The 12252-nt window shown below is 36.8% G+C and overlaps 1 protein-coding gene across 1 annotated transcript in view; it reads right to left on the bottom strand.

Moving 5' to 3' along the window:
* Positions 1 to 11993, bottom strand: part of RAB3GAP1 (RAB3 GTPase activating protein catalytic subunit 1) — a 21236-nt gene extending 9243 nt beyond the window's left edge. The window contains exons 1-13 of the mRNA XM_029087406.1: positions 11980 to 11993; positions 11506 to 11581; positions 10067 to 10199; positions 9751 to 9829; positions 8934 to 9053; positions 8190 to 8355; positions 7335 to 7434; positions 4951 to 5032; positions 4095 to 4163; positions 3298 to 3371; positions 2481 to 2573; positions 843 to 1012; positions 1 to 68 (exon numbers count right to left, since the gene is read on the bottom strand). The exon at positions 1 to 68 is cut by the window's left edge and continues 34 nt beyond it. Coding sequence (XP_028943239.1) covers positions 1 to 68; positions 843 to 1012; positions 2481 to 2573; positions 3298 to 3371; positions 4095 to 4163; positions 4951 to 5032; positions 7335 to 7434; positions 8190 to 8355; positions 8934 to 9053; positions 9751 to 9829; positions 10067 to 10199; positions 11506 to 11581; positions 11980 to 11993 — 1244 coding nt within the window. The remainder of the gene's footprint in view (positions 69 to 842; positions 1013 to 2480; positions 2574 to 3297; positions 3372 to 4094; positions 4164 to 4950; positions 5033 to 7334; positions 7435 to 8189; positions 8356 to 8933; positions 9054 to 9750; positions 9830 to 10066; positions 10200 to 11505; positions 11582 to 11979) is intronic.
* Positions 11994 to 12252: the final 259 nt, after the last annotated feature.

Below are 12252 nucleotides of genomic sequence, written 5' to 3' on the forward strand. Positions count from 1 at the left end.
CCTGCTGAAGTGCTAGCTCTGCTTTCAAATCCATCTGCAAGTTTGTCAGCAGCATCAGGAAATAAGAACTTGAAGAAACAAAAAATCCAAACTTCCATCAGGATGTTTTTCCCGCTTTTCCCACTTTCTCCATGAAGCTACAGCTGGTTACACACCAGCAATCCGTATAATTAAAACTGTTAGCAGAGTTCAGAGTTCATTTTCAGTCCGCTTATATTGCACAGACCTTAACAACTTAGGCTGTTTCAAGAAGCTGATAAATGCAATTCAAATAATGGATCTATCATCAGACACTTTTATTTATCTTTCTACTATAATACTATTAGGGCCACCAGGATGATCCGAGGGCTGGAGCACCTCTGCTGTGAGGACAGGCTGAGAGAGTTGGGGCTGTTCAGCCTGGAGAAGAGAAGGCTCCGGGGAGATCTTATAGCGGCCTCCCAGTGCCTGAAGGGGCTACAAGAAAGCTGGGGAAGGACTTTTCATAAGGGCAGTTAATGACAAAACAAGAGGAAATGGGTTTAAAATGAAAGAGGGGAGGTTTAGATGAGATATCAGGAAGAAGTTCTTCACTATGAGGGTGGTCAGACACTGGAACAGGTTGCCCAGAGAAGCTGTGGATGCCCCCTCCCTGGAAGTGTTTAAGGCCAGGCTGGATGAGGCTTTGAGCAACCTGGTCTAGTGGAAGGTGTCCCTGCTGATGGCAGGGGGGTTGGGACTGGATGAGCTTTAAGATCCCTTCCAACCCAAACCATTCTATGATTCTATAAACCAAATGCATCAGTGGAAGCACAAAATACATGTTTTATATGACTGTAATGTTCATGGACAGCTCAACTTACCAGAAGAATAGTGTTCAGAACTTCATTGTTTAAAGGTGACTCATCTACACCTCTGTGCTTGCGAATTTTTTTCTTTGCACTGTGAACCATATTTGTGACTGATAATTTATGGATTGGGACTGGTGCTGGCTCTGTGAGCTTCGACAAAGCATGGGTAATATCAGCAACCTCTATAAAATGAAATAAAAATAATTAGAACAAAAAAAACCCCCACAAAAACCACAAGACCACCTCTCTTCAAAAGTTCGCCTGTCATATTCAGTCTATTTACCTTGTAATGATTTTTAACCTCCTGTTAACCAGAGTTACACCCCTGTGCTGTGAGGTTCCACACCTGATATTCACTGTTCTCAGCCACAAAGATAAGCAGCAGAATGAGGGCACAAAGGAGTCACAGACTGTCCTTGATTTAATTTACTGAATCAAGTCTAGACTGAGTTGGCTGTGGACGGTGCCTGCCACCTACTGTAGCACCACTGCATACTTGGAGACAATTCCTGGCAGAGTATCAGCAAAAGCCTACTGAAGAGCCAGTGTTTATACTTTGTTTATACAAGATACCAACAAATACACTGCAGGTAACAAAGACTGCTCAAATATATGTTAAAGCTTTAGATAAGCCTTAAATAAATCCCATATTAATCACTATATATATGACCTTACATGGTGTAAGCACAATTCTGTTTGAGAGTTCTCAGGTAAACTCAAATCAAAAGGTTTTTTCCAGAATTGCTGCTGGTAAACTTTAGAACTTATTTTACAACAAAATGAATTAACATTGTTAAAAAGAGGACAGACAAATTTAACTGAATAATTACCAACAGCCTGAAAAACCTCATCTTGGCAAACATTTCAAGAAAACTAGAGATAAGGAGGGCTAAAGAGACAAGCACTGAGACTAATACATACTCTACTTGGTCTAACACCTTTTTAGCTAACTAGTGAGCTCCTTCAAAACTAAGACCAAGTTTAACCAAAGGAAATACATTGATACAGGCCATACTTGGAGGGAAGAAAAGATGACAAGAGGCAGGCAAGAAGGGAATGTTCACCATACACAGCAAGAAAAGCAAAAGAAAGGGACAGAGACATCAAAGAGATGTCAGTATCTGTACTGCTGGGATAAAGTCTGACCTCTTGGTCAGAAAATTTTGGTTTGGTTTTTTTCCTTAATATTCCTTAAAATTGAGAGAGTGACAATAAAGCCTTTCAAACAGACTAAAGACTCTTTAAATTGGCTGTTAAAACATGCACTACATAGTATTTCAAAAAGCAGAAAAAAGTGGAAAAAATACAAAAATATGTAAAACAATATAGACAAATCTGTTTGAAGTGTGCTCAAAATCAACTCTTAAACATACTAGTCAAATTTTAAACTCTTGTTTTCCAGTGGAAAAAAACAAGTATAACAGAAGCAATTGTCCTCTCAGATTTTGGGAGCTAAGCTTGCCTAGAATTTGTGAGAAACTATACTGTGGAGCACTGACCAGAAAATTCCCTAGGAGTATTACAGAAAATGCCTGAGCGTCACAAGTATAAACACTCATCAATCTGAAGTCAGGAAAAGAGGAGAGAGAAGGTAAAATAACATGAAACAATTAAAAACAGTAAGGCAAATCAACAAGATTTTAGGCTTACCTTTTCCTTCCTCTTCAAAAGCAGACCTTCCAAGTATCTCATCAGTTGACTCTTTCCGACGGCAAAGCTTGAAGAATTCGGTAAGAAAGTCACCTATAAGAGAAACAAAGTTTCTGAGCAAGTACCCAATTAAAATCTCATTGAACAACAAGCTAACTCTCAAAATGATGCCCAAGGGACAGTAAATTTAATCTTTTAATCTGAAAGAACACCATAATTTGCTCTGAAGCACAAATATCTTTAAACCACATAATTAAAGCTTAGGAAAATGCACACCTAGACAGCTACCAGTCACCTCTCCAGAGCACAGTTCTGCATGCAGTTTGATCCACTTCTTCACTCAAAACAAGACGAAACTCCTGCAGCATGTTATTTTTTTTAGTTTTGAAGCCCTTTTCCCCACAGGCTAAAAGGTGAGGACAGACAATAGTACAGCTCTCCAGGCACATCAATCCTGCCTGACAGATTGATTCAGCTAAGGAAATGGATATATGCAGAAGGCATTTAGTAAAATTCAAAGATTCTAGGAAATCTAAATTTTCACAGAACACACAGAGTAAATACTTATTCTCTGGAACCTGGTAAAGTAAGAACAGCAATAAAGTTCATGGTACACAGACGCAGAATATCCTACAACAGAAACTAACATTTTTGTAAAGCTTGTGTTCTTGAAAAGGAAGCCCAAAATATTATCTGCTAAAAAAAAATAAGGGGAGTGAGGAAATAGAGGTGATCAGGTAATCAATAATTCAATTCTAACTTCAGAACTTAATAGCTTAAAAGTCCTAAGAGAAGACAGGGAATTCTAATGTCTTACCCAACAGACACTGAGGGTTATCTGCTTTTCTGACTCTCACAGACCACTGGGGTGCTTGAATAGGATCCAGGTCACTTTAAAAGAGAAAAAAATGTATCATGTTGTTACCATAAGTATGCAAGAGATGAGTATCAAATTCTCAATAGATGTAATGTCATAGCCAGTTAGGCCATGGAAGCCATAATGTACATTCCATTACATAGGAGAACACGTCAAAACACTCCACAATGCAAGCACAACCCCCTATTCTCATGTACATACATAACATGAATAACAAACACATGAAAACAATTCAGTTACAACTAAATTGCCTTACTTTAAAGCGTATCAATGTTGAAAACTAATTTCTGCATTAACTAAAACAATAAACTACTTTTTTTCTTAAGTATCAGTATAAACTGTTCTTCCTCTTTAGGAGGCTTAGCAGAAAACCTGGATGATGGCTTTTGGGAGAGGGATGTCAATCATTTAATTCTTTTTTCTTTCCACATTCCACTATCATCTTTTCCAAGAAATATGCAATACACAAAACTTTTTTAGTCTAGCATGAGCATATGCCAAAAAATGGAGATGTATGCTCTGTTGAGATTAAAAGACAGTAACAATTTCTCACACAAAAATGCATTTCGAAAGGTGTTTTCTCAAATGAGATGTTCTATCCACTGACCTTCGCATTCCTCAAAATACGTTCTCTTTCACACTCAGAGCCACGCACAATGTTTTAGATGTCACTAAAATGCAGTAGTCAACAAATAAAGTACACTTCTAGATATTTACAATTCAGAGAAAATACTTACGAATAAACATCATTGTCGACAATTATACCTTCTGTTAGGTGAGGCCACGTAGTGGCTAAATGAAGCTCACTGAAACAAAACAAGATTTAAATCTCTCAGTGCTAGTAGAATGTGTTCTTTCCATCATAGTTAAGCTCTTGAAAGGTGTTTGTGACAGTTCATATGTAAATCCCTCTATGCATTTTGCAGCTACATCCAGAAATATGCAGGTTTTCCAATGAGTTTTCTTGGTGTATACGTTCTGCTGGTTACTCTATAGCATGTCACCCAGCATTGCACCAAACTTTATTAGTACCTGGCACACAGGACTCTCTCACAACTCCTCTCTACAAAAGAGAAATTGTGCATTTTTCATTAATTGCCTACAGCATTATATACTGTCTGATAAATTAAAAATGTTCCTAGATATGCTGAGTGGTGATGGGGTGTTTAGAAGAGGACATGGAGGGTGTGTAATTACTCAGTTCACAGGCTCTCTCAATTTAAGTCTTCTACAAACATCAAAGTAAAAGATGAGAGCGAGTCCAACCCCTGAACGAAGGCACTCCATTCTTAAAGTTTATCTCCAGTTAAGGTAAATTTCAACAACATAGTTTCAGAGATAAATGGAGTACTCCAGAAGTTTATGGTGAAAGATTTATGAGACAGAACTCTGAATATCAGTGGACAATTTTGCAAATGGTCTTATTTGCCATTAGACCATTACTTTTCAGATGTTTCTTATGTACCTGATTAATTAAATCATCTATTAGGGACATATTAAGTGACAGTCAGGCAAAGCTAAGATTTGAAACAACATACCTCTAAGTCCTCCATAAAGGAGGATAAAATAAAGTGTTCTGAACTCTTATCTTACCTAATAGGATCCTCACAGGCACCAAATGGTAACTTCCCAAACTCAAGGCCTCCAACTTCTCCCCCAACTAGAGCATCTATATCTGAAGACAGATCAATACATTTTCCACACAGAATTTATGGAATACTTTAAGCGGCATATAATCTTAATGTCACAGTAAAAAGACTGTAGAATGACCAGAGAATAGCTGAACAGCTCAGGTGACAGAGCTATGAAAACACAATCCCAGCACATAGTCAAAATAATTGTTTCCAGCAGAAACTGGGAAATAATCGTGCAACTGGACGTTCAAAAAGACAGATAAAAATTCTTGTCATCCTTGTTCAGAGATATGTCATGTCTCCTGCAGTTAAAGACTTATCCCAATGATCTGGGAGATACCTTGCAATTCTAGGCACTAAAAAAGGCCTCCCAGCATCCTCAGCCACTTCCCATGTTACATCCTTCAAACATATAAACCAAAAACAGACAGCCTTTATTGGGCAATAATGTATTGTAATGCCATTATAATGACATTATTAAAACATCTGATTCTTAATTTTAAATGCATCTGGCAAACTGCTGACATACAAAACAACCAAGGTATTTGAACAGATAAAGTATTTGGATAACTTAATTATATAATTTCTCCAGCCTCCTTCAGAGAAGATGAAAGATGTATTTAAATCACTTGGTTTTGTTTCAGAAGAGTTAATTGAGTGAGGGCAATGAACATGAAATCACAGCTGCATGCAGCAACAGCAGTAAAAATGATGCTGTCCATCTGCAGTTTCTGCAATACACTATGCCACCAACTCCCTTAACCAGAATCCTCTACAAAAGTAAAATCTATTCAAACTGCTCAAATCAAGAGATGTGATCAGAGTGTTATAACGCACTGATCACAAAACAGGGATCCTGGCTTGGTGAATAACTATAGCAAGGCAGGGAGAGGCTATAGAAAACACTGATTTCTGTGTCTGCAGAAATAACAAAAAATAAATCTGTAGAACTAGCTTCCTGCATTCTTTAGGTGACCTTGGTTTACCTACAAAGAGAAACTATCACTTAAAAAAGCATTGATTTTCTCTGACCCTAAAGAACAGGATTCTCTTTAAATGTACTTCCAACACTTCTTACGTACAAAGCACACAGTATCAACTTCCTTACAGGCTTCTTCAAAACATACCTTTGATTAGTAAAAGAACTATTTTTGCTTTTAAGCAAAGGAAAGCTGAACAATTAGGTAACCAGACCAAGGTCACACAAGTTCTGTCCCTCTAAGTATGCCCTAAATACTTTAACCTTGTTACATAAAACTACTACCAAGCCAAGAATAGAACTTGGGTGTTTTAATTGTTCCACTACCTTCTGTCTAAAATACCACATCACCAAAAAAATGTACGTTAAGAAGGAACTCACATCTACCTTTTTCCTATTGATTTGTCTACCTTCAAGCCAGGAGAAGTTTAAAATTTATTTTTAAATTATTTATATATTTATTCATTTGTTTTCTGATGCTTCCTATATATAAATGGGCCTGTTAAAGACAAATCCTTGACACTCAAGGAAGAAAGTAATAGCACCAAGCAAGCATATGAGAGATGACCATGCAAGCAAACTCACTCCATTCTTCCTAAATAGCATCACTATAGCATAAACTTATCACATCTGGTGTATGTACTTTAGATTTAAGACTATACATTCCTTTACCCCTTTTTCCCCTCATACAAGGCTACTATAATAAAAGGCTTCATCAGAATTTTTCTTTCATGCAAAAAAATAATCAGCTGCTTGCCTTATTCAGCACTGTGTAAACAACAACAATCCAAAATTTACCTCAAGTGAGGTCCATATAATATTTTCTCCTTTTCCCATTGTTAATACACTTAAATAGTGGAGTACTAAAATCAATTACTTTATGGAAATAATTGACAAATAATCCTGTGAAGTACTAGCACCTACTGGAATCTGAATCTGAAAGTCTCTCTATGACATTCAGAGCAGAATTCTCTACAGATCCACAGTCAGTCATCCTTTTCTCTCCAAAATAGCTACTACCATTTTAGAAGTATCACTATAAACACTAATTAAAAAGCACATTTCTAGGCATTCCAAAACGGCTACTACCATTTTAGAAGTATCACTATATATCTAAACACTAATTAAAAAGCACATTTCTAGGCACTGTGTTAACCAAAACTCCTGTCACAACCATAAGCCACAGACACGATTTCAGAGGAGCTGTAAGCTTGCGAGCCTATCACAGGGAGTGGGATGGTTGTAACCGAAGCCTTTCCTAGCAGTGCAGAAAATGTTTCAATTCTTTTGGCAAAGATACACAGACTTTTTTTTAGCATTAACTGTTTATCTTAAAACAAGTTATTCTGAGGACACAGATCTACCTGGTGGCTGCTGTGGCCAAAAATACTGCTGCCAGTCCTGAAGCACGTACGTAAGCCGAATAGCCACGCTAACCGGAGGCAGTGGTGTTAAAGGACATCCCTTGAAAACATTAGGGAAAAAATTCAGTGTAAAGAGCACATCCTCTCAAACTCCAAGCCTTCAACATGAATTAGTTATGATAGCTTGTATTAGAGCTAATTTTATCAGAACTGCAACACTCCAAGTATTACTAATAAAGCCACTGCGCAACAAGATACTCACAAGTAAAATTAAGCCCATAAGCTTCTAAAATGCATGAGACATTCATCTGCTCCGTTTAACTGATAATTCATAAGTGACTCTGACCCAGAATGCATTAGGTTTTCATTAAGGATTTCTTCCCCTCAGTGTTTTGAGGAGATTGCTGACTACCAATATGAGCTGTGAAGTGTTGCAGTCAGCCGTACCACCCCATGAACAAGCCTGGATGACTCACATTTCATCATGTCTTCACTCTTAAGGTAGCTATGGGGAACTACAAAGTATCAGAATAAAAACCCACCTCAACCCTCCCTTCTCCTTTTAAATAGCAAAATACAGGGGTTTTGTAAAACAGACACATTCTTTCACATGCCAGTAGGAAAAAAAAAAAAAAAACCACAGAAGAAGGTAGTAACACTGAGGAACAAAACCCATACCAATTTTCACTCTTTATTGCTAGATATGGGCCAAAACTGGAAAAAGACTTTGTTGATATCAGCAGTGTAAACCTTACAAAAAAAAATTAACCGTAGAAGACAGAAGTGAATCTACAAGCAACCAGGTAATAAAATAATTATTCTTAATATCAGTTATATGCATTCAAATGCACTCACAATCTTGGATTTGAAGATATCCAGTAATCCTGACAAATGAGTATACTGATTTGGCACTTTGCGAAGATGAACCATCTCAAAGTCAGTTCGAACTCCTGGGCCCTGGCATTCTCCAACATACATTCGTCGCCATTTATGGTGTATTTGCACAAACAGTGGTACCTGACTATAAAACATGAATATTTTTGATTATTTAAAACATCATGCTGTCTTGTAGTCTTTAAAACCAGTTAAATATTTTAACATAAGTTCAACATAATTTCATATTCTTTAGAATACATTTTCTCCTAGTGGAAGACAATTAACAGGAATCAAAGCAAAATACTGTTAACTTCACTATTAAATGGAACACCTAACAAACTGTCATGTCATAATCATAGACCTATCAATGACTTCAGTTACCTAATTTGCAGTCTAAATATTTTTTGAGGAAGATTAGAAAGTTACTGTTACCACGCATAGGGAAGAAATCCTCTTCCAAAAGTTGTATTTTGTATACCAGTTATTCCAACAACTTCTAGCAGCATTTAAAAGTCTTTAAGGTTTTTAAATAATGATGAATATAAACAACACATTGAATCAATCATTTTAAAGTTTCCATGGGCATTTTTTTTAAATCCTTCTATAACGATACTATGGTGAAAATGCAATGTATTTTGCTAACAACTTAATACTTTTTTCCTCACAATAGCAGTATGCTAGATTTTTACCTGGACATATAAAAAAAATGATGCTTTTACCCACCAGCCAGTGTTCCCCAATGCAATGGAAATGGAACTCAGCAAAAGGTTACATTTGGATTCACTAAGAACTGCATCATTATTTGCAGCCGGAGCAATAACCACAAACTCACGTAAGCCATACCTTAAGAGACAGAGTGAGAGAGAGAGAGAGAGAAAAAAAAGAGCACATTTATCTGCAAGTCAGCTGAAACACAACATTTTTAGAACTACTGTAACCTGAATAACCTAATTGTCACCAACAGACCATGGAATCTGTCATTCTGATGCAAGTACCTCTTTCAGAAAGGTCAAGAACTGTGTGGGAATGCAGTGCTGCAGATTCTCAAATCACAAACTACCAGAGCTTAACAGCAGTCAAACACTGTACTCAAAATAATGTGAGGACTTACAGGTCTACCAGTCCTGACTTTTCCTTACACTAATAACACCAACCATTTATACATAAAAACAGATAATCCCTCTAGAACAATGCTGTAATGTGCTAAAGATTTGCATTACTAAGAATTTGGTTGTTGCTTCTTAAGGTGCGGCAGCTTTCCTTTTTAAGAATGCATCTAAATATTTCAAATATAAAAGCCTGGTTTGTCTATGAAATTCAGAAAAAACATTTTTCTGGGGTAAAAAAAAAAAAAGTAAAGATAAGCCCACTATGGTGGGCTTTTTTTACACTCCTTTACTGTATCCAGTATAAAGAATCGTTGTACTTAAGCTTTAACTCTTGATGAAAAAAAACCAAACATGCAAGCAATTGTGCCAGCACCAAAGATTTTTCAATTCCTAGGCTTATTTATATTAAAGATGAGAGGCAGCATACATACCATCTTACCAGACAGTGAGCTCTAGGAGGAAAGTCATTGTTCATGCACAGCAAGTCCTGCATAGGCAGAGGAAGGGCATCTGTGGGAAAAAAATTGATACATGAGAAGAGCATCAGCATCTCTTCAGCTGATTTACAAGTTACTTATATTAGCGATTTGTTGAATGCAAAGCATACTGAAAGCAGAAATGTCAGATCATATCCACCAGATCTCAGAAACTTTCACACAAAAGCAAATCAATGCACAGTGAATTCCACATTCTGATACTATCTTTTGCCATATCCTTACAGGTAAGGGTACGAGAACTATCAGCTACCTTCTACCAGTTCTTCTTTCCCGTCTTTGTCACTGGGTTCTTGTACAAGATAATGATGGGTAACAGAGAATTTGAAGTCTGCAAATGAAATTTCATCTGATTTCTCTTCCCATGTTCCTGTGGTATATACACCCTGTATATAAAAAAAAAAAGATACTATTTGATCACATAAATTTAGGTTAACATTCATAAGCCTTAAAACTATATTGCCTACACGATCTATAATATTTATTCATCTTTTTCTAGAGATAAATATTTATTCTTAAATAGCTAAGCACTATTTAGTTAAAAAAAACAAAAAACAATGCTTAAAATACTTCATTATAAAGGTAGTTGAATGCTAAAATCCACGTTGCCAATAATCATGCTCATTTCAAAGATCAGGTAACGCTCTGAGAAGTCTTCAGAATTACATGGCAATAAAGAGGCAGACACATCCTCTCATAAGAAACTCTGCATCTTAAGTATAAGCACCCTCAACTTTGCCCAAAGACAGAAGTTTCCCACCTGGGATTTTATCTATACCTATACCATTCTACACAAATACTACTTTAACATTTATTTTGAATATGTTTTCATTTATAAATTATTTTGTAGCTATAATTTGCAAAACTTCTGTGTGTAAGGACAATTAATTTTTAAACAAAAATACAGCACAGGAAAGTTTCTAGGAAAAAATCCACACCACTGTACATAACTGTATATTGCTACTAAAACAAAGCAACTTGGACAATCCTTCGATCTGTAAAGGGTGTCTTCTCACTAGAAATCAAGAAGAGAGGTCTGGTCTAGAAAAGAAGATGTGTAGGAATACATTGACAGAGAAGGTTGAACACTAGTTAATTAGATAACATGAGTTTTTGTTCTGAATACTCTGTACCTTGACTAAAATTAAAAATCATTTAATTCTTCTGGAAACAGAGCTGCCATTCAGTCCAGAACAGCTGATTTATTTGCACTAGTATGCAAAAGAGCTCAGCATTTTCCTCTGCGCTTTACAGGACAGAGAAAGCACTACAAAGGGGCTAATTAGACTTTGAAAAAAATCCCACCAATCTATGAAACACACTGAGTCACAAGTAGTACTACACAAGCCTCAACCGTAAGTATGTGAAGCAGGGCAAAGGCATAAGGCAGGGCAAAAAGAAACTCCTTAAGAATTTAGAACAGCTTTAACAGCGTTCCCAGATTCAAAACTGGGAATCGAAAAATCACTAGTCCCTGTATGAAAATCCAGCTTTGTCGGGGAAATAGCCCGTTTGGCAGACAGCCCACCAATAAATTTACAGCAACTGTTTGTCAAACTGCCACTTTTACAAGAAAATTCCCCAATATAAATCATCACCTGACACACCTAAGAAGACAGCAACACACATAAACATATACACGTGTATTACTAGTTAGTAATTCTAAAAGAAAATTCAGAAGCAGTAACTGACCTTTTCTAGAGGTTTGCCTGAAGAAATCCCAATAAGTTTCCAGTCATTCAACACTTCTTCTATTTTTGAAATAAATCTATTAGGGAGAGGAAAAGGCATTAATATTTGCTGAACATTAAGCTTGAACTATAATTCAATTCCCTAAAAGGAGGCAATATGCTGTCCTACTATGGAATTCCTTAAAAAAAAAAAAAAAACAAACCAAAAAACCCCAAAATAAACCCAAAGAATCACAATAAAAACACAACAATTGCTTCGTTGCACAAATATAAAGGTCCTCCCGTATTTACATTTCAGATGACAGTTACTTTTAGCAACTAAGAGCAGAGAAAAATAAGCATTTGACACAAAATCATAAACTAAATTCAGATTTAAAACTCAGTGCTTAGAACCTGTCTGCTTCTCTGTCATAGACATTATCAAAGAAGAGCATTTTAAAAAATAACACATTAAGAATGCAAAAGCATCCTTTACCTTTTCTTGTGCATTGTTCTACTAACCTGTAAAGGCTTCAGCTATGAGATGGCTATTTTAATAACTAGGCAGCTAATTAAAAACACGTAAGACTTCTAGATGTTTATTCTAATCCCTCGTAAACAGAGGTGGCACCAGACCTTTCACCAAGTTCTGCAGCAGCTTGGCTAGATCCTCCTAACCAACCCGCCGGCTGCGGCCTGAGCACAGGCACGCCGGTAACGCCGGGACGAGGCTCCGGGTGCCCCCGGGTCCCGGCTCCCCTCGGAACAG

This window comes from Antrostomus carolinensis, unplaced genomic scaffold, assembly GCF_000700745.2.
Source record: "Antrostomus carolinensis isolate BGI_N321 unplaced genomic scaffold, ASM70074v2 scaffold3941, whole genome shotgun sequence".
NCBI lineage: Eukaryota > Metazoa > Chordata > Aves > Caprimulgiformes > Caprimulgidae > Antrostomus > Antrostomus carolinensis.